This window comes from Opisthocomus hoazin, chromosome 6, assembly GCF_030867145.1.
Source record: "Opisthocomus hoazin isolate bOpiHoa1 chromosome 6, bOpiHoa1.hap1, whole genome shotgun sequence".
NCBI classification, from domain to species: Eukaryota; Metazoa; Chordata; class Aves; order Opisthocomiformes; family Opisthocomidae; genus Opisthocomus; species Opisthocomus hoazin.
The window spans coordinates 34,895,889-34,915,585 of NC_134419.1; the positions used below are offsets into that span (position 1 = coordinate 34,895,889).

Below are 19,697 nucleotides of genomic sequence, written 5' to 3' on the forward strand. Positions count from 1 at the left end.
TTGACTCTGTCAGGAGCATTTTACGGAAAGGTTATGGCCTTCACCATGGAATTTAACAGGGCAAGTATAAACCTGAGGCTATTTGAGAGCTGGGTAAACAAATCATTATTTCTCTTCCACAACAAGGATCAAAGCAGGCTGAAGCATATTAATGCTTGTTAAAAGCCAGATCAAAGGCTGTTCTTTAAGCCCATTTCGAATGCAGCTTTAACCCTTCCTTTGCAGAAGGAAAAAAACCCCACAATGGGACTCCTCTTGCCAAGTGAAACTGAGTGAACCGCCCCCCCCAGTTCCCGGCCGAAGGGCTCCCTCCCCGCGCGGGGCCTGCCCCGTCCCCCGCACTCACCGCTGTCCACCTTGAAGCGCTCATGCCTGGCTCGGAGCCCGTCGATCTCGCTCTGCTGATCGGCCAGGAAGCGCTCCAGCTTCCCCTGCACCGGCTTGGGCAGCTTGGAAAGCTCGGCCCGCTCCAGGACCTGCTGCAGCACAGCCGCCATCTCGGCAGCAGCCCACTGCGCTTTCCGGCCCTACAACCACCGGCCGCGACGCGCCCAACCGCGCAGGCGCCATCACACCGCGTGCGCAGGAGGGCGGGGCAGGCCCCGCGGGATCATGGGAAGTGTAGTTCTCCAGGCGGAAATCCGCGCGCCTACTAGCCTTCCGTTTCCGGTAAGGGCAACGTCTTCCGCCGTGCTGGGAGAGGCCGCAGCCGCTGGCGGGGGCGCAGGAGCTGCCGGAGTGGAGCCAGGTGTCGCGGGGGCTCCGCAGCGAAGCCGGCCGCGGGGCCGCCCGCCCTTCCGGTGCGCCCGGGGGACTCACGGCGAGGCGCCGCCGCTCCAAGCATGGCGGCCTCTGCCCTGCGCGCCCTTTTCCCGCGCTCGGCGGCGCGCGTCATCCCCCCGTGCCGGGGTGCGAGCGGCGCCTGTCGGTGACGTAGGCTCAAACTGCCTCAGAGCTCGGTGAGGCGGCGCGGGGCGCGGGGCCCGGCGCTGCGGGAGCGCGGCGGGAGCGGCCGCGGGGCGGGGGGGCCGGGGGCGAGGTGCGTGAGGTGAGGGCCTTCCCCCTCGGCCCGGCGCGCGTTCCGCGGCAGAGGCCTGGGCGAGGTCTCGCGGCGGGCTCTTCGGTCGGTCGCTGTGAAACCCCTCGGTGCGCGGGGTGGTGTTCCGAGCAGGCCTGCCTGGCAGGGAGGGAGCGGGGGGGGGGGGCAGTCCCCGTGCCCTGGGCTCGTCTGGCTGCTGGTGGGAGCTGTGAAGGTGGCCGCAGGCGCCGGTAATGACGCGGGAGTTGGAAAGAAAACTGTGCACAGCACGTTTGAAGGGCAGTGTGGAGTTTAGCGAGTCCCTCGAAGCAGGGTGTGAACGCACTTTACATTTTGGCCTCTGATGAAACGTGGTAGAGCAAGAAGTTGTTGCTTGGAGACTTGTTTTTCCTGGCATTTGCTTGCATGACTTGCCATGTCGTTTGAGTGGCAGGTGTTTAAAATAGTTTTCTTTCAGAAAAAGACCGCATGCTTTTTTCCTCTAGTAGAGGCAGTTACATTTTTCATTAAAAAGACCCACTTTCAGGTCATAAAGCACTCAAGAAATCTTTTTTGGCAGATAAAGCATTAACCTATTCAGCACCTTTTTGTGAAACTCTTATTTTCATGTAACCGGTGTAGTATATAAACATGGTTTGCCTTTATGTGTCACTTGTTTTGTAGGTTGAAACTATAATACTCGATCTGAAATCTGCAGCAATGGGTAGAACTTACTTTGTTGAGGAAGCTATTGGGCAGTATCTTTCAGACCTCAGCACAAAAGTAAAGCCTTACATCACTGGCCTGTTAATAGGGCAGGTAAGTGTGTAATGTCTGAAGTCTGGTTCATTCATTCGTGTTAACAGGGGAAGCCCCTCTGGCCCTAATCATGGTGGGAGAAGTCTATTAACATCACATTGAGCTTGTATAATGCAGGAGGGTGGTGATATGACCAGAAGGGACTTCTATGAAGGGGTTGTAGCGTCAACCAACTGCTCACGTCTTTCAAAATCATTTTGTGAAAGCTGTGACACACAGAAATGAAATTAAAATTGTAAAGATAAAACTGATGACTAAACAAGGCTTAAAGGCAAAATTCATGAAGGAATTATTTTTGTAAGAGAGTACTACAGAGTTTAACGATACCCACAGTAAAGCAGATCTTACAGTTACTATATTACAAAGTATGTTTAGAGACTTGATATCAACCTCATGGGATATTTGCTTATATTGATGTATTTGAAAGTGTTCCCCGCAAAGAGACTACGTGATTTGGGCTGTTCGAACGCCTCCAAAGGAAGAACAAAAGGAAGACAACATTGGTCCTTCAAAACTGTCATCCATTGATGAAGAATGGATAACTACACACGCCAGTCAGGTAACACAGTAGGAGTTAACGAAGGGGCTGGGAGGAACAGAAAGGAAATAAGACTTACAAAAACTGTCTCATTACTTGTGTACTCTCAAGCCTTTTTCTCAAATTAAACCTGCCTAACCACGCTAGGCACAGATATTTTAAAAGTAAATGTCTGTAGTGTTTTCAAAGTTTATGATGAAACAGAGGTTTAACGGGACTGAAGCAAGAAAAATTGTGAGATACTGTGCTTCTACATTTCAGGGGAACCCACAAGTGAAAAGCAGTCTTGCTTATTTCATTTCTGCTCTTGATGCATACCTGTCTCATTAGAAACTTTTCATATATTGGGTTACATGGTTGCTAGATCTCCGATTCCTATTAACACATGTTCATGTTTATTTTTAAGGTTTCTAGAATGCTTCCTGGAGGCCTGTTAGTTCTTGGTGTATTTATTATTGCAACTCCAGAGCTGTTGAAAGATAGCCAAAATGCTTTGCGCAGGGTAAGTAGGTTTCCTGGTGGAAAAATAGGAATATCTTTAGGCGTGTAGCAGAATGATTTTCTGTCATTGACTTGAGTATATGTGGTTGATTTGTTGCTTTATTTCTAGAAGCACAAATGTTCTGGTGTGCTGTGTGGTTTTGAGACTGAAACCTCAGAAATCGCTGTCCTTTGGGACTGTCCCACAGCTTGTATTTGCTAACTCTGTTTCTTGTGATGTTTGTTACTGTAATAGCAAATCTTACTGCGTTTACTGAAAGTGGACATTAAGGAAAACACCTTCAAGGTTTATATTAAGCTAAGTCATTGTGGCACAATTGTTAGTAGTGGTGCCATGTTAACTTCTTTTGTCTGAATGAATTGTTGAGATTAGAGATGTTTCACAATAGTGACGTATCTATATTCTGATTCCCTTAAAAGGAGTAACTTGTGTGGAACTAGTGGTATTTGACTTAGGTGTGTGGGGCTGTATTTAAAAACTACATAGAACATGCTACTTTCTGGTAGACTTAAAATGTGTTTTTGTTACATTGTTGGGGCATCTAGTGCAACAGTTTCTGTTCTGCACACAGAGGTTCATTTTATTGTTTTCCTAACGTAACCATGATAAGCGATTTTAAGATGAGTAGGTTTTGAAGCCTAAGTCCGAGATTCGATTTTGGAAGTGCAATGCAACTGCACCTTAGTAGTGATTACTGAAACTAGTAGCTAACAAAAAAAGGTGAGCTGTGTCCAGGCGATCAGTGATTCCTGAATTAAAATTTGGGGTGTTTTGCATTGGTAGCTGTTTTGCACAACTGTCTTTCAGGATCCGCAACTGATAGGCATAGCGCTGTAGTATTTCTGTAGGGAGAAAAGCCTGCTGGTTGAATATGTGAATGTGTGTTGCTTGGTTCAGTTTATAACGAAGCTGAATTAAGATTTCACAAGCAACTTTTGCTTTGTGGTTAGTTGCCTATGAATCTTTGTGGAATGTACCTTTAACATGACATTTTGGTGACGTGTAAGCTGTATTTTCCATTCATACTTAGTTCTGATATCACTCGGACTTTGAACTTTGGTGCAAGAATATTTTCCAGAAATTATAATCATCATTTTTGTGGAAAAATCCATAATATTTTTTTCATCTTCAGCTAATCTTCTCAGTGGAAAAGTCCTTGACTAAAAGAAGGCTCTGGAAACCCTCTGAGGAGGAGGTCTCAGACAGAGCAGCTCTTCAAATTTGTTCTGCTACAAAGAAGTATCCTTTATGAGTGAGGTTTATTGATTGAGATTGCAACCCACAACCTTGTTTCTGTAGTTATTTCTGAAGAAATGATAAATTGGGAGGGGAAAGTTGTTTCTAGGCATAGATCAGTAAGTTGAAATCATGGAGTTTTCTAATTAGCCGTGAATAAGACTGTTGACCCTCTTACCCTTGCAAAATTTCCATATTTTCTTACTGTTAGGCTTGTGTGTGTGGTGACATTAAATCATGCCTTCCCCAGTCAGTTTTGATTTGCACAGTTGGAGGAAAACATCTAAAATGCTGGATAGCTTCTGGAGCTTGCGGTTGCCAGTGATACTTATATGGAAGTGGGGAAGTAGCACACATGTGCGATCTGTACTAATGCTGCAGAAGAACACTGGGTCTGTTGACAGCAAGATAATACAAGGAGAGAAAGCGAGGCTTTTCCTGAGAGAGGTGAGGGGCGAGGACAAGTTGCAAACTGATGCATTGGTGGTTCTCCCTGTGAATACCTATTGATCTTAATGTGTTTGTAAGAGACGGGACAGCATCACTATGGTAGTTGGAGTTTACAGTCAAATGTTTTTCCACTTTGTTACACTAAAGAAAGGTGAGAACTTTCTTCAGAGCATCTATTCGCTCAACAAAGAAGTTAAGGACAAAGTTAATTGTGAATTGTTGTTTGGTTTTTTGCTTTTCACTGGATCTTTTTCTTTAAGTAGCAAAGAATAGTTTGCCGAACCTATGATGTACAAGATCCAAAGGTAAGCTAGTCATCCTCTGTGTCATATACAGCTTTTAACGCATGACATGTAATGCTTCAAGAAAAACTCTGAATTACACAGTGTTTTATATCGATATTTTGTTGCTTATTTCTGCTCTCAGAGTTCAGCTAAACCAGCGGATTGGAAATACCAGACTGCTCTGTCTGCTTCCTGGTTAGCTTTGGACTGCACAGTAAATGTTAATATTCACATTCCACTTCTTGCTACTTCACCGAACCATGACTTGGAGAAGAATACCAAGGTAACTACCTGGCTGCAGCAGTTTTCTAGTTGGTCTCTATGCTACTTTTTTGTTGAAAGTGAAATGAGAAAGATTTGAATCGTGTGAGTAGAGAAGTAGGGCTAATCAGTGGAGAATGTTTGGCAGTTATTCCTCTTTTCAGTGTAATGTGAAGTTACTATGAAGAATTCATATTATAAAAAATGTGGATAGCTTTTCTTCTGCTGTGCTAAGTGTTGGCAGTTCCTGTTGCTCAAAATTACGTAGCAACTGTCGCGAGTATTCCAACTAAAATCTCTTCTGCTTCACCTAGTAAAAGGTTACATCCAGTTAGAACGGGGGTATGGGGCACTTTTAATGTGAATTGACTTTCAGCAGGCTGCATCCCTCTCTGCAAAAATCAGATCGTTGGGGTAGCACTTAAATATTTTGAAATACTTGTTTCTTAATGGATGTATTCTGAATGTGTTTGTTTCAAGATTTCTCTTCAAAAAAAGGCAGATTTTTCAGAGACTTTTCAGACTTTAAAACTCTCTGAGAAACATAGATTTCTGTAATTTTCAGCATGATTCTGCCCAACTCTTTTAGTGAAATTCTCTATCCTCTTTCTGATGAGATTTTTGTGTTTTCACTTTTTTTTAAAGAATGGGTTAAATCGATGGTCAAAACAGATAGAAGACAGTGTTTTTCTGATTAATGGTCAAGTTAAAGATGATGATACAGAACTACTGGAAGGGAAGGTGAGTACCGAGCAACAAGGAATTGAACTCTAATAGATGTGTAGTTGGAACCTCCAGTGTGATAAAACATTGACTGAGAGGTCTTGTGTACAACACTTGTTCACCTTATTGGCCTGTTTGGAGTAACTAATATGCAGGACTGCTTGTGTCCACATCTTCATTGCTGCAGGTTGCCTCCCTGGACAATGCAAATGCAATAATTACATGTGAAGTCTGACTGAAATTTTTTCTATGTGCTGTCTCCTCGTTAAAGAACAGGAGTAGGATGTGAATGTAGGCGACAAGTTCTAAGACTTAGGTATCTCTAAACGTTTAACAAAGAGTGGAAACGCTTTGTTTGGCTGATGCAATCATCCCTCCTCTTAGTTTTGTAATAATTTTCTCATGGCTATTTCCTTTGTGCTGTTTTTCTCTTAAAAATTGTAAATGAGGGCACATTTTATACCACAGTGAGGAGACTGTAATTCAGGGGGATTGTTTTTCCTGTTTCATGACACCAAGATTTTTTTTCCCTCAGAAAAAGTTAAGAGGAAATACTCAGTCCAGCACTAAGTCTTCTGATGTCAAAGTTCTGACACAGCTGGTAAGTATTTAGTAGTTTGTAAAGTATAACCTGTTATCGTATAAAATAGAATAAAAAATAAAAGAGCATTCTGAGTTTTTGTCTAGAGGTGCAGCTTACTTTGTCCTAAGATTTTTTGTGTTCCCTTGTGGATATTGACTGTGAAACTGAACAGATCGGCATATTTTGTGTCTTTGGAAATTGTCCTGCTGTGATAACCATGTTGTCTAAGAAATGCACAGTACAGCTGCAAGAAAAATTTGAAAAACTGGTTATAGAAAAAAAAGTCCCACAAACTAGTTAATTTGATAGAAAGATACTTGTGCGTACCTGCATATGGTGATTTCAAGATGGCTTTGCATCGTTCTGAAGTTCAGAATCGGCCCCACGCTTCAACTTGCTGTGGCTGGTTATGGATACTTGCTTTTGTCAGAAGTTCAACCACTAATTTTGGATTAAGGTGCAGATCCTGTGATCTGAACCGTAATCTGGAGCTGCTGGGTCTGTCGGGGGTTTCCTCTCTGCCCGGGGTCATGCTGACTTGAAGCCTGAGTTAGGTGCCCCAGTCCACGCCCTGAAGTCCAGATGTGTCTAGGCGTTGTGCTGTAGGCTTTGTGCACAGCGCTGGCCATCCAGTTTTGTCAGGTGGTTCCTGATTCCTCTAAAGTTATGTTTAGCAAAACTTTCAGAAACTTATAAAATGCCATTTTAAAGACTTGAGTATCTCAATTTCTTTTGTTGTGACATTGTTCCAGTGGTTAATTGCCTCAGAGAAAGGAAAGCTTTTTATTTTGGCGGAAGTAGGTGATGCAGTTTGTGTGGAAGTTATTTATCCCCGTGTTTCCAGGTGGTGTCCTAATGTGCTTCATACAACACACTCATTGTTTTGGTAATTAGGGTGACTATTTCTAGGCAACAGTTTGATACAGTTTTAAATGTGACCATGTATATAGTTTAGTACTGATTGGTGGGATGACTCTCAGGATAACGTAGATTGTGCTTACTTCATCATTCAAAAAAAAAAAAAAAGATTTTTAGATTGTAATACTAATATTAGCCACAAGCTGCTTGCCTGAGAAGCTTTAGAATTCTTATAGACACTAATATTTAAATAGCAAGAAATGGAATGTCTGGAAAAGTAAATATATTTTACATGATGGAAAAGGAGAGAGATTTTTCAGTCCTAAGAAAACAAAAAATTTAGAGCTATAAATTGAGGGAGAACAGGTTATATGTAAACATCTTAAGGTATGCTATTAATTTCCTAGTTCTGGTTTTTGTTACTCATGCTGCAAGTGCCTTGGTAACAAGATAAACCTGAAACGTGTTTATTTTTCAGTCCCAGGTTTCAAGTCGTAGATCAACAGCTACAGTCCAGGTCTGCAGTGGTTCCATAAATCTCAAAGGTGCTGTGAAATGCAGAGCCTACGTACATAACAACAAGCCAAAAGTTAAAGAGGCTATTCAGGTAGTGAAAAGGTTGTTAGTTCATCAGAAACATTTTTCTGAAATATAAGATATTTGTCATACTGGTTGTTTTTGCCAAAATGGCGTGGTCTAAACTGAGATCAAAACCATCGGGGTGTGTGTGATGGTTTCAGTTTCTTTTCCGCTTTCAGCAGGTATGTCTGCAGTAGCTAAGGTTGTTTGCTGCTGAATATTTGCACAAATTGTCGAAGTGTTTAGGCTGTGGCAAATTTTCTTAACATGAAGAAAAGGTTACAGAATATATTTTTGTATGTGTAGAGGGAAAATACAGATTTGTTTGTTCAGTGCTTTTTTTCCCTTCATTGAGTCGATGCCTTGTGATTATTTTTGTTTGTTTTGAATAGTAATGTTTAGAAGTTGTCAGTTCTTATTCTAACAATACTAAAACTTTCCCCAGCTCTTCATTTTTGTTTTGTTTCTTCCTTTTTAAAATTTTAATTCTTTTGATGTTAGCTTCTCGTGATTGGACTTTTTTTAATTCCCTTTAGAGTTTTTATTTTCTGGAAAAACTCTTCTTTCAACATGGGTTAAACCTATGAGGGACTTGTTTTCTTGTTGCTGACTTATCAAAAGCTTTGCAAGCAGCTTCTGTATTACTGATATTCTCGCTTTGTCCTTGCAGGCTTTGAAAAGAGACATAATAAACACATTGAGTGATCGTTGTGAAATACTATTTGAAGATCTCATTATAAATGAAGGACCTCACAAAAAAAGTAGGAATTCGGAGAAAACACAGCTTATGTTTGCAGTGAATTTTGGTGCTTGTAGAGAATTCTGCTGGTGTACTGAAGTTCCAGTTTGGTTAGAGCAGAATAAAAAGCAAATAGCGTAATTTCTGTTTGGCAGCCTTGACTCTTTCTTAAATCCTGGTAATTTTTGTTGAGTTAAGATATGTTCTTTGGCATCACAGTTTTCACACACAGTTTGTGTTCAGTTCTCATGACCGTGAAATGCAATTTCGGCTTCTTTCTCATTGATCAGTAATTTTTAAAAATTCCGTAGTTGAAACTCCTGTCACTGAAGTTCTGACTAACTTGCACATTCAAAGTTTTCATCTTTTTTTTTTTTTTAAATCACTGTGTCGTATCCCTACTAATATTGAAGTATGCTAAAACTTGGTAGGATTAAAAGAACCGGCTGGACATGGCCTTCCATGTGCTTATATCACCTCTGTCGCGAATGCTAGTGGACATGAGCTCTGAAGGTCAATAGTTCATCTTTATTAAATTAAATATGGCCTTGTATGTGGTGATTATGGTGTGAAGAAGTATCCTGCTTTTTTAACTATACAAATACATCATTTGTGTTATCTCTGCTCCCTGAACATCAGTACTGTTTTACAGGCTTTGTGTCTTTTAAAGAAGTAGATCTTACTCAGCACCATGAATAACTGCTGGATTGCATTAGCTTGAGTTTAACAGAGCACCATGCAGAGGCCAGAACACAATGCAAATTAATGTAATGAAAAATTCTGTCTTGTTTATATTAAAAACTAAGGGGCTATATGCTGAGACCACATCTCTTAGCTCGTGCTGGGTGATTCTTTAAACTTCTTTGAGTCAGTGCAATGGTATCAAGTTATTTTCTTCTTGTTGTGGGTTTGGTTTCTTCTTTAAAAAAAAAATAGTTGAAATAGCAATTTGGAGATCTTGCAGAAAGGGAAGGCTTTTGCAGGATACTACCTTTTGGCAGTGATCTTAGAAAAAAGAAAAAAGGAAATGGAAACAGGTTGATTGTGTAAGGAAGTGTTCAGAATTACCATTTACTTTAGGATAACGTGGTTCATTTTGGTGTTGCCAGCTTTGAGGTTTTCAACTGGGTGCAGTTTCCAGGTTCCCCTGCAGGTGGCACCCGTAGTTTGCCTTTCAGGGTGGCATGAAGCAGCCGAGTGACTGCAATCCTGCGTGGTGTTGCAATCACGTGCTGTTCTGTGTGCGCTCTTGTCTGCAGTCTTTACCAGAGTTCTTTTGCTAGCCATTGTAAACACGAAAAAAGCTCTGTTTAACATTTTATGATCTGTTTTGGAGGTCTCTTGGGTATTTCTGGAGAGACTAATGTAGGAACATAGATCACTATAGCCACAGCCAAAACTTTAATAAAATAGTAACAACTAAACAAGCCATGCCTGAAAACAGGATTTTACATGGAACCCTTGAACAGTTTTTTTGCCATAGCTTTATCTTATGGTCAGAGATTAATGAGGCATCTTATCATAACCGGCAAGGTTTTTATTTAGATGGTGTTTTTTCCCCCCTTTTCTTTCAGATTTTGAGAGGGAATATCATGTCTTACCTCAAAGACTGTTTGTACCTGTTGCTGGATCCAGTGTGATGCTCAGTGATTATAAGTTTGGTGATGAGGCCGCTGGAGAAATTCAGGAACGATTTGTTGAAATGTTGGATCAATCTGTGCAAGCTGAAGATATCCATATAGCAGAGGAAATTAACACAGGTAAATACGGCATCTGAAAACCAAGATAGACTGCCTCACTGATTATGAAAATGTTGACTAATGGCATAGGCCAGTTTTATCCAGATACGGATAAGCTTAAAGTTGGTTTACTTCGTATCAAGTTCTAAGGGTTTATATCAGTCTAATTACAGTTTAAATATGTTGGTGACAAGTGGTAAGGGTTCTTGCAGTTTTTGTGTTTCACTTCTAACAGACCTATCTTTCTTCTCTCAAATGCTTTGCTTTTTCACTGCATTATCTGTGCAACCATGGTTGCTCACAAACTACAGTACATACGTAAACATATGGTTGAACAAGGTTTGCATGCATTACTCTGCACATGCATTAGAGCTGATTCTATACTGGCATATAAGCTGTAGGAAAAACCTGTAAAGCTATATATTGTAGTTACGTTTTTCAGTAGTTCAGCTTTGATTTAAGAGCTGAGTAGTTTTTATACTACTTAGAATAAGTTAAAATAAGAAGTTGAGAGCTTTAGTCAGATCTACTGTTTTTTTCACGAAGTATTAAAAAATGCATATATAGCTTAATGTGTCTTTCAGGAAGTTCTCTTGCTGCAACCTGACTCTTTCAAAAATACAAAGTACCTTTCTGAGTATTTTAATTCATGTATCAAATGCAGTGCCCCAAACTGAAGTTCTCCGATTCACCTGAAATGGAAAGAAAATTGAGAATGCTTTTCATTTTCTCCTGAATGTCTTATAAGTTTGTGATCTGGTTATGAGACTGTTATATTCCTTTTAATACAAATATTTTGCTATAATCTAGTTATTGACTTTTTCTGAATATTTCTGGTTTATGTAGTTTCCTGTTGTGTGTGGTTTTTTTTTTTCCCCATATGACTTTGATTTCAATAGGAGTCAGTGTAGTTGAAATGCATCTAATAATACTTCTGTGATCTTATGGAAGAGATTTCTTCAATTTTTTTCCCCCATCAGTAAGAGTACGAGCTGCAGGCTACAGTTTTATAATTTAAATTTTTTAAAAAATAACACTAATTCTCAGATAAGAACTTTGGACATTTTTTGGTGTTCGCATTTAGCCATGACCTTGCTGTGTAGGGTGAACCGTGATTACTGATTCTACTTGACCTACTTGTTTACTTAGAGGGGTTTTTTAGTTGCTTAATTTTAGAGCTAACCAGACATTCTTACATCTTTCTAAATTAATCTGTTTTCCCAGACTTTAACTAAACCTGTTAGCAGTGAATCTGACTTCTTATCTCGAAGTAGAGATGTACACAGCTCAAGGATCCCAAGAAAAACAGGAAAGCCAATAGAAATCTCTCTTGCACTAAAAGAGTAACTTAAAAAATCTTAATGCTAATTATTCTAACTCCTTAAAGCTCAGTAATAACTTAGGGAAGCAAATTAATATTGTAGCAGTGGAGACAGGCGTGGGAGAGGGAAGATGATTCAGTTTAGTTTTATTGCTTGTGTAAAGATGTATGTTGTGGAGGTTGGAAGAAAGCACGATTAGACTAACAGCAGTGCATCACAAAGATTTGATGCCATTAATACATGTCAGATGATGTCCAGGTAGCGCACAAAATGAGTTTGTGTGTTCTTGTAGCTTGCTGGTTATAGTTAGGTGTGTGGGATTTTTCTTTTCTTACAAAATATGTAAGTAAGAACAGATGAAAGAAAAAAACATACAAAGAGGATTTCAGAAAAAAATGGGAGACTGGCCTTGTCCCAGTGAACACCATGAAGTTTATCCATAGAGCAGGCTCTGTTAATAGACATGATCATAATAATGCTATTGGCACAATGCTGTTCAATGCTGATAATTATTGTTACGGCATTATTAACTTGTGATTTAATAAATCGTGTTACTTAAACCTTTTTATTAATGCCATCAAGGCCCTTTTAGAAATTAGACCTTTAACTGGGTAAGAACACTGTTCTGCGTTTTAAAGAAAATCATTAATTTTGCAATTTGATTTTTAGTGGTACTGTGGTATGAAGTATCTAAACATTGCTATAAACATGTTTTTGTGATACGGTGAGCATTTGGCATTTCCCATGTGTAAAGGCTCTTTCGATGCATCATTCCAGTTTGGGTAGCATTTGTTGTTTCTCAAAGCTTAGGGCTGTCTTTATTAAGTGTAGTCAATATTCAGTAATGGTATGAAAATAGGTTTGTAGTGAATTTTGACATCATCCTTTCTGTTTGTGTTAAAATTCCTCTGGTCTTAGGCACCAACCTTGAATTAATTGGAAGTGCTATCTGTGGTGAGGTTCTAGGCAAAGCTTGCTGATAAAAAGAATTGTGTAAAAATTCAAGAACATGAGCAGGCTTTTCAAATAATTTTATGTTGCTTTTTAGAATATGTACTTGAGAAAAGAGGATCTAATCAGCATAGCCAAAAGATTTATTTTGAAGCAGCTTTTAGTCAAAACATACAAAAAAAGGTATTTTGAGCAGGTCAGTTTTATGTGCTTACTTAGTAGAGCCTATGCTGTTGTCTACTGCAGTTTTAGTCTCTTGATTCCTTGTACAACTCTCCAGTGAGGTCACTACTGGGTCATGCTTTAAAATTGTTACATGGAAAATAGAAAGTAAAAACCGACCTGTTTATAATTGAAAGATATAAATAGCTCTAACACTGTAGTTTCAAGGTATTTAGTGCTTTAATACAAGCAGTTGAAAGCTCTGCATTTATGATTGGCTTTACTAAATCCCTGCTCCTCCTTGGGGTGGGGGTGGTGTGTAAATACCCTGAGTAGATAAACATAAATAAGACTTCAGTAGTGGTAATCACTTCCCCACCTTTCTTAGCAAATTGAAGAATTAAGGATTCATATAATTGGTACTAGAAAACATCTGCTTTTGAAAACTTTGTGTGATTTATACTACAGCTGCCTCAGATGCAAGTCTTCCATAACTTAATGGCATAAAAGCCTTTGGTAACTAAATAGCTCAAAGGGTGTTTCTTTCGTTTTCCTTTTTTCCTCTGTATTTTTTTTTTTTTCCCCTGAGCATTGGTGTCTGGATGTGCAGCTTCAAAAGTTACCTTCAGCAAAGTACAACAGTTCTTACAAAGGTGAGAAGAAACGTAATTAGAGGGCACAAACTATCCTACTTGCCAATCAAAACTAAAGCCAAAAGAAACCTGCTGGATCTAGACTTCAGAGGTGACCCAAGAAATGTGGTCACCTTCTCTAAAAGCGATAGGTTATTTTAAGGAGTTGAAAGCTCTAGTGTAGTTTGGAGAGAATGTGCTGCTCTTACGGTGCTAGTTAAGGTACTTAAAAAGCTATCCTGCAACAATTATTTACTCTAGTTGAAGATTGCTGGCTATATTTTAGGCAGATAAGGGTGTGTTTTCCTTTGCACAGAAAAAATAATGATGAAACTCATTGTGGACCGGTGGGCTTCAGAGAAGTTTGATTTCTCTTCAAGAAAGCACCCCTTGCATTGAAATGCTGTGTTCTTATTTTTATGTTACATGTGTGTGCAGCTTGGAGAGATCTCAAAGCAATGTTTATGCTTGATGTATGCATACGTGTGTGTCTGTGTATCTTGCTATCCTGGTAAGTTTCGTATCGGACAGTTAGTAATTGCTCTGCTGCAGTACATCCTATACAAAGTCAGTGAGTTCAGGGATAAAAATGGCTGAAGAGGGGTCCTAAATGTCTAGTTTGAGGGCTTTTGTGTAACAACAGATCTTGTGCAAGTTTGACTTAAGAAGATTTTAAAGACAATCATGTACATGACTCATCTAAGATGACAGAAACCTTTCTGATCACACATCTAGATTATACATTTCCCCCTTAGCTAATGATATGATAGAGAAAGTACTTTTCCATGAATCATTTTCATATGAATCATACAAGGGATATGCCTTATTACTCAACTATATAATTTGTAATTTATAGGTGATTGACAACCACACTCGGGAGATGGGAGATCTGTTTTTATTTAGATCAGTATTCCATAATCTGCTAAAACTTGATATCTGGTGCTGCTGTGGGCTTTTCTTAAGAACAGTCTTTTAGGCTTTTTTCTTATCTCACCATGCCCATTCTGTCCTTTCCAAAGACATCCAGATCTCGTTGCCATAGTATGAATGCTTCCTCTTACTGTTTATTTCTCCACAAGATGTCTGCAACCGTAGCTACTGCAGCATTGCAATCAGAACTTTTGACAAGTGATGCCTTAGCAAACTGTCTTGGGAACAGGAATGCAAACTGAAGACCTTTGGCCCGCCACCGTCTAAGTAGCCTTGTCACCAAACTGTGTAGCATGGGACAAACGAACAAGTTCAGCTAGAGGGCTCAGGATTAATCCCCTTCTTTCTTTCCTCCCCCTCTCTACCAAGCTAGATATAGCCAAGTGATTAGGGAAATCTTTGGAAATGAAGTAGATACGGGTTTGAATCCCATCAGTCTGGAAATAATCAAGCTCTCTCACATCCTGGCTGAGCAGTCTAAAGGTTTTAGTAATTGTTCCAAAGGGGAACCTGCCTGAAAGTGTGTTTTTTAGGGGATCTTCAAAAAGGAATTTCTGTGCTTTGAAAAAAAGCACTTATGGCTGTTGGATAGGGAAATGGTGCTGGGCCCACTCTTTTAGTGGCAGTGGGTTTTGCATGTAGCCTGAACTCTGGACAGATGGCTTTGAATGAGAAGCTTTGATCTTGGAAGGTGGTCGATGGTTCATTTTGGTGGTTTCCTCTCAGAGTACTCAAATTCTCCCCAGGTTATGTAAAGGGGGTTGGATATGTTACTCTGGAAGCAGGATGTGGAAAATTAGTTTTGGTAGAGGAACTCCTTCCCGAATGTGCTGCTTCTCTTGATTTTTACTCTTTCGCCTATATAGCTTAGTTTAGTACTGTGCTGTTGCTACTGTACCATTTCTACTGCAATGAACTCTTTTTTTTCTACCATAAATGTACTTTATAAAGTTCTTGGCCTTTTGCATTAATTCAACTGTTAGCTTTTTACCTGATACTTACTTCTTCACTTGGTTTCCATGCAGTTGATATTTGTCCAGTTACTGACAACATGGATGACACGCAACAGAAACAACTGACAAAAGCAACATTGCTGTTGAAACTTCAACAAAATATGGGTACGTTACTTCCCTGATTTTTGCTGTGGCAATCCAGAAACTGTAATGGGCCCTTTCAGTACTGTTAGGTTCCACAGCATTATTAATAAACTGGTGGTGAGGTTAATACAATGCTCTTCTAAAACGAGTCCCCGTTTCAGTATTGTAGGTGCAGGGTGTTTCTGGGGAAGAAAGAACCACAGCCTGCTGTTGGAACAGCACCAGTGTTTGCATTCGTTCAGCCTACAAGTCAGTACAAAAGGCTCACGCAGCTTGATTTCTTTTTTGGAGAGCTACTACTTCCACAGTTCTGTAGTTTAAAAAAAAGACAAAACACAAACACAGTTGAATGGCTTTGTCAAGTAGGCTTCCATAAATCAGCTAGTGACTCAGTAATCTTCTTCTGAAGCTGACAAATACATGTGGGCTTGGGTGCTCATTGTCAGCCTCAATAATTCAGGGAACACCAGTCACAACTCTTCTTTCCAATACAACTTCTCCATGATACTCTTGTCCAGCTCTCATATATCTGTCTGCACTTAGTACAGTCCTTTTTGCTGTGAGTTTTGACTGTCTTTTCATATTACAATACAGTTACACTTTAGTCAGGAAAAACCAGTAACTTTTGTTTTCTGTTAATTCTTAGAAGTAGAGCGTGGTAACTGGACGATTAAAGAGTAATAGCAGTAAAGATGCGTTTGCTCTGGATGTAAAAATGTCTTTCCTTGAGTCCTCATTCAGGTGTTTTTGGCTTTTTGTGTGTTATCTTCTAAATTGCATCAGTAAAAAGCATGCTAATAGGAGAATGACTCTTGTGCTACAAAGAGACTTGCACAGTAAATGTAGTGCCACACAGAAAAAAAAAACTTAATAGATTTTGTTTCTTAAAGCTTAAAATCTTTGTTATTGTTCTCGTCTGGTTCCTAGTGTTAAGCAGTAGCACAGAGTCAGTGCGTAATTTTATGGGCCAGGATATGGCCAAGGTACTATAGACGTATGCAGTCAGCTGGATTTCTGGAAGGATCCTTCCATTAGGAATGTCATGTGGAGCTTTTATAATTTAGTTATCTGACATCGTAGCTGTAGATTTAGCTTAGCAGTGGTAGACAGTTTTTTGGGGTGGCTCTTATTGTTTCTCCTCTGGCTTGTCATTCACCTTGACCCTGCCCTCCCCACCCTAGCTGCTGCTGACTGTGCTGCCTTTGCCACTCACTGAGTGCGTTTCCTTTGTTATTTTAGGTGTGGTAATAGCAGCTGCTGTCGCAGTTTTTGCATCGATCTTCTCTTTCAATTACTTCAGTGATTAAACTCAAGAAACTGGAGCTGCATGGAAGTATTGGCCAGTTACAAGATGGAAACATCTGGGTTTAATATATTAGTAGTTAAGAATTGTTGCCTAAATATCACCAGTTAGATGTGCAATACAAATAGTAATTATAGGTTCAGTTACCTTGTTCCAGCATGCACTTACTGTATCAAGTAGAAGGTGAATCAGGTTTGCAAGAAATTAACTCTGTTGCTCTGTATAAATGAATGGTAGTAATATTTTCCAGAAAAATCCCTGAAACAAATAGAGAACCTTCATTTTCTACCTGCTTGCTATTTTAATGCAAAGTGCTGCTGCTGGTGTTTTCCAGGCTGCTGGTAAGACTGGCGTTGTTACCTGATTTGACAATCCTTGCTTTAATGGTTCCTTTGCTAAGAGAAATCTCATCTTAATTGGGGAAAAATTGAGTTTAACAAAGCCAACACTTTACCATATGCATTGTTTTAGGTAATATTGGTTAACTAGCATAATAGATACACAAATAGCTTGTAGTCATTGAAAGACTAGTCCATTGCAGCCTGTAAATACAGTAGTTCAAGACCCAGAGAACTCAGAAATCAATAAAATGCATAGAACTTTTGAGATGCCGCCTTTTACTCAGTGACTGTTGATGAGGATTTCTCTGTCCAGCTCCGATTCAAACAGAATTCTCGTGGAATATTAACTATTTCAGCAGCAGCTACATCTAGGCAGCCCTTGTGGGTTACCTTTTAGATACATGCAAAGTTTTCCAAATTGTTTGCTAATCAGGATTTTTGGACTATAAACGGATTGCTTTGCATTATGAGATATTCTTCTGGGTATATTAGGTGATAACATTATTGTTTACTTGCCCTGAGGAGAGGAGGAGGGAAGAATTCTAGTAAAGTTAATAAAGATAGTTCATATGTGAAATGTGATATTTACTTGGATCAGAACTACAATATAAAAGAATTCTGGATTTGGGGGCGTTTTAATACTACTGCAAATTTCTTTTTTGTATAAAGGCACTGGAACACTAAGAAAACACATAAACACTTTGGTTCTCAAGCATAATCAAGTATGTACTGGGATACTTTCAATAAAAGGCAACTATGAGAAAGGTGGTGTAAATGCTACTGCCTCATCTGTGTAGTCTGTTTTTACATGTTTGGAAAAAGATCTGCTCTTAGTATTGTAACTATTTCTTGAACACAGTGGTTTGGAGAAAGATCTGCTCTTAGTATCGTAACTATTTCTTGAACACAGAGGTGATCATCTGTGCTCAATACTGCTCAAGCGGGGTGTCTCGGAGGAAAGTGAATGTTGGGATGGAGGCACTGTTTTCAGGCAAGCCCTTTGGCTGCTGTGTGTTTTATACATGCATATTATTCAGTAGGTAAAATGGCATTATACAGAAGCAGTTTGTTGCGGGGGAGGTTGAGTGCTGTCCAGAAAATGAGATTAATTTTGTAACGCGTTTCAAAATACAGTTGGTTTAAAAATTGCTCTGCAAAAGTCTATTAGAAAGGGGAGCCATGGGAGTAGTGAAGTAATGAGAAGAAAGAAATTTGTCTTTAGTCTCTTTTTGTCCCTCTTTTTTCTGTTTTTTTGCGGGGGAGGGATATGCTTTTGGAGGTAAATACAAACTGGTCATTCTGTAGTTGCGCATTACTTGAAACGCAGCCATAGAAGTGAAGTACATCATCTGAGGTGCTAAATATCTTACACCAGAGAAGAAAATTGTCATGAAACACTCTTGCAATAGTTCTGCTTGCTTAGCACCTGTGGTATAAAAATCAGAGCTTGTTTGGAGGTATTGTTCCATGGAGATCCCCTAGCAAAGAACTCTGTTTTTTCTTCCCCCCCCCCCCCCCCCCCCCCCCCCCCCAGCTTATTCAATGTTTAGTAAGCGATCCTTTTCTTTACGGTGTTACTGCACATGGTCAAATTGATCCTTCAGCTTGTAACTATCTGGGTATCAAGGATCTGTGGAAGTCTGCTTTTCCAATTTGGTGTTGGAGGAAGGCAGAAGAAGTTGCTTTGGATGAGATTTCTGCTTTGATACAAGAAACTGCATTTAACCACCATCTATGCAATAAGAAAATAATTTAACGCTGTCAAAGTGAGTAATCTTGCATCTACAGAGTGAGCCTTCCAGTCATCCTGCCATGAGGAAATGGTGGATGTAGAAGAAAGCAGGTTGTTGCTTGTCAAAGAATTACAGAACGAACCAGGGGGGGATTTCATTGTCGTATTGCTTCCCGTCGTTTTGTGCTGTTAGCTGTTGATAATATATGAAAATGAGTTCTTCAAGAAAAACAAAAAGGTGTTTGTAACACAAAAAAAGGACAGTAACCTTTAAAAAGGTTTTTATTACGTGTTGTGACTTATGGGTCAGTTTGTGAAAACTCCATCGTGACTGAAATTAAGCTTTGTTAGCTCTTATCAATATATTTTTATTTTAATATGTAGGAGTCTACAGTAACAATTGGGACTTCCACATCTGAAAATCTGTCTCTTCTAAGTGTAGTTCTGAAATTGATGTGACAGCATAATTTTGCAGAAACCTTACTTTCCGTGCTATGTAGTGTGAAAGTGTGGTTTTAAAAAGCCGCAGTGGTCTTGTACAGTGAGGTCTGTAAGCCCTCGTGTCTGAGGGGTAGCATTCGGCGTGCCAGTAACAGACGTGCATCTGCTAGAGCTGCTGTTCTCAGTCTGGTCGGTAGCGACGCCGCTGATAATTAGCTGCCCCCTCTCCTCTGTTTCTGGCTGCATCAGAATATTTGAGGACACTCAGGGTCTCTGTGACTTTGAGTCGAAAGGAAGAGTAACCGTAGCCAAGGGCAGCGGCAAGGCTGCTCCCATGTGCTGATTAAAGATTTTACTTTTTGTTATTCACGACTCTTCGTCAGTAGTACGATATTTGAGTCAGGCTTTGCTTTTGGTTTTTAAGGGGTTTTCCCTGCAGAAATATGGGTGACTACTG

The 19,697-nt window shown here is 39.9% G+C and overlaps 2 protein-coding genes across 5 annotated transcripts in view; one reads left to right on the forward strand and one right to left on the reverse strand.

The window, feature by feature from the left end:
• TPR (translocated promoter region, nuclear basket protein) overlaps positions 1-545 on the reverse strand; it is a 40,445-nt gene extending 39,900 nt beyond the window's left edge. For all 3 annotated transcript variants that reach the window (XM_075422727.1, XM_075422726.1, XM_009931102.2), the window contains exon 1: positions 347-545. In XM_075422727.1, the coding sequence (XP_075278842.1) occupies positions 347-497 (151 nt within the window). In that variant the 5' untranslated portion in view covers positions 498-545. The remainder of the gene's footprint in view (positions 1-346) is intronic.
• Positions 546-700: 155 nt separating this feature from the next.
• Positions 701-17,831, forward strand: ODR4 (odr-4 GPCR localization factor homolog). 2 transcript variants are annotated; one of them, XM_075422729.1, is made up of 14 exons: positions 701-800; positions 1,703-1,837; positions 2,265-2,396; positions 2,782-2,877; positions 4,010-4,116; positions 4,832-4,868; positions 4,990-5,130; positions 5,754-5,849; positions 6,367-6,432; positions 7,751-7,879; positions 8,522-8,612; positions 10,165-10,350; positions 15,352-15,444; positions 16,663-17,831. In XM_075422729.1, the coding sequence occupies exons 2-14, from the start codon at positions 1,739-1,741 to the stop codon at positions 16,728-16,730; spliced, it is 1,341 nt and encodes a 446-aa protein (XP_075278844.1). In that variant the 5' UTR covers positions 701-800; positions 1,703-1,738; the 3' UTR covers positions 16,731-17,831. The 2 variants fall into 2 exon arrangements, with proteins under 2 accessions (XP_075278844.1, XP_075278843.1); XM_075422728.1 differs by lacking the exon at positions 701-800 and adding an exon at positions 814-959.
• The last annotated feature ends 1,866 nt before the right edge of the window (positions 17,832-19,697 follow it).

Bases quoted from the DNA above. Each gene is read 5' to 3' on its own strand.
- ODR4 (XM_075422729.1), top strand. From the start codon at position 1,739: ATGGGTAGAACTTACTTTGTTGAGGAAGCTATTGGGCAGTATCTTTCA. The intron at 4,117-4,831 runs GTATCCTTTATG...TAAGTAGCAAAG, and splicing joins ATTTGTTCTGCTACAAAGAA to AATAGTTTGCCGAACCTATG. The intron at 15,445-16,662 runs GTACGTTACTTC...TTGTTATTTTAG, and splicing joins GAAACTTCAACAAAATATGG to GTGTGGTAATAGCAGCTGCT.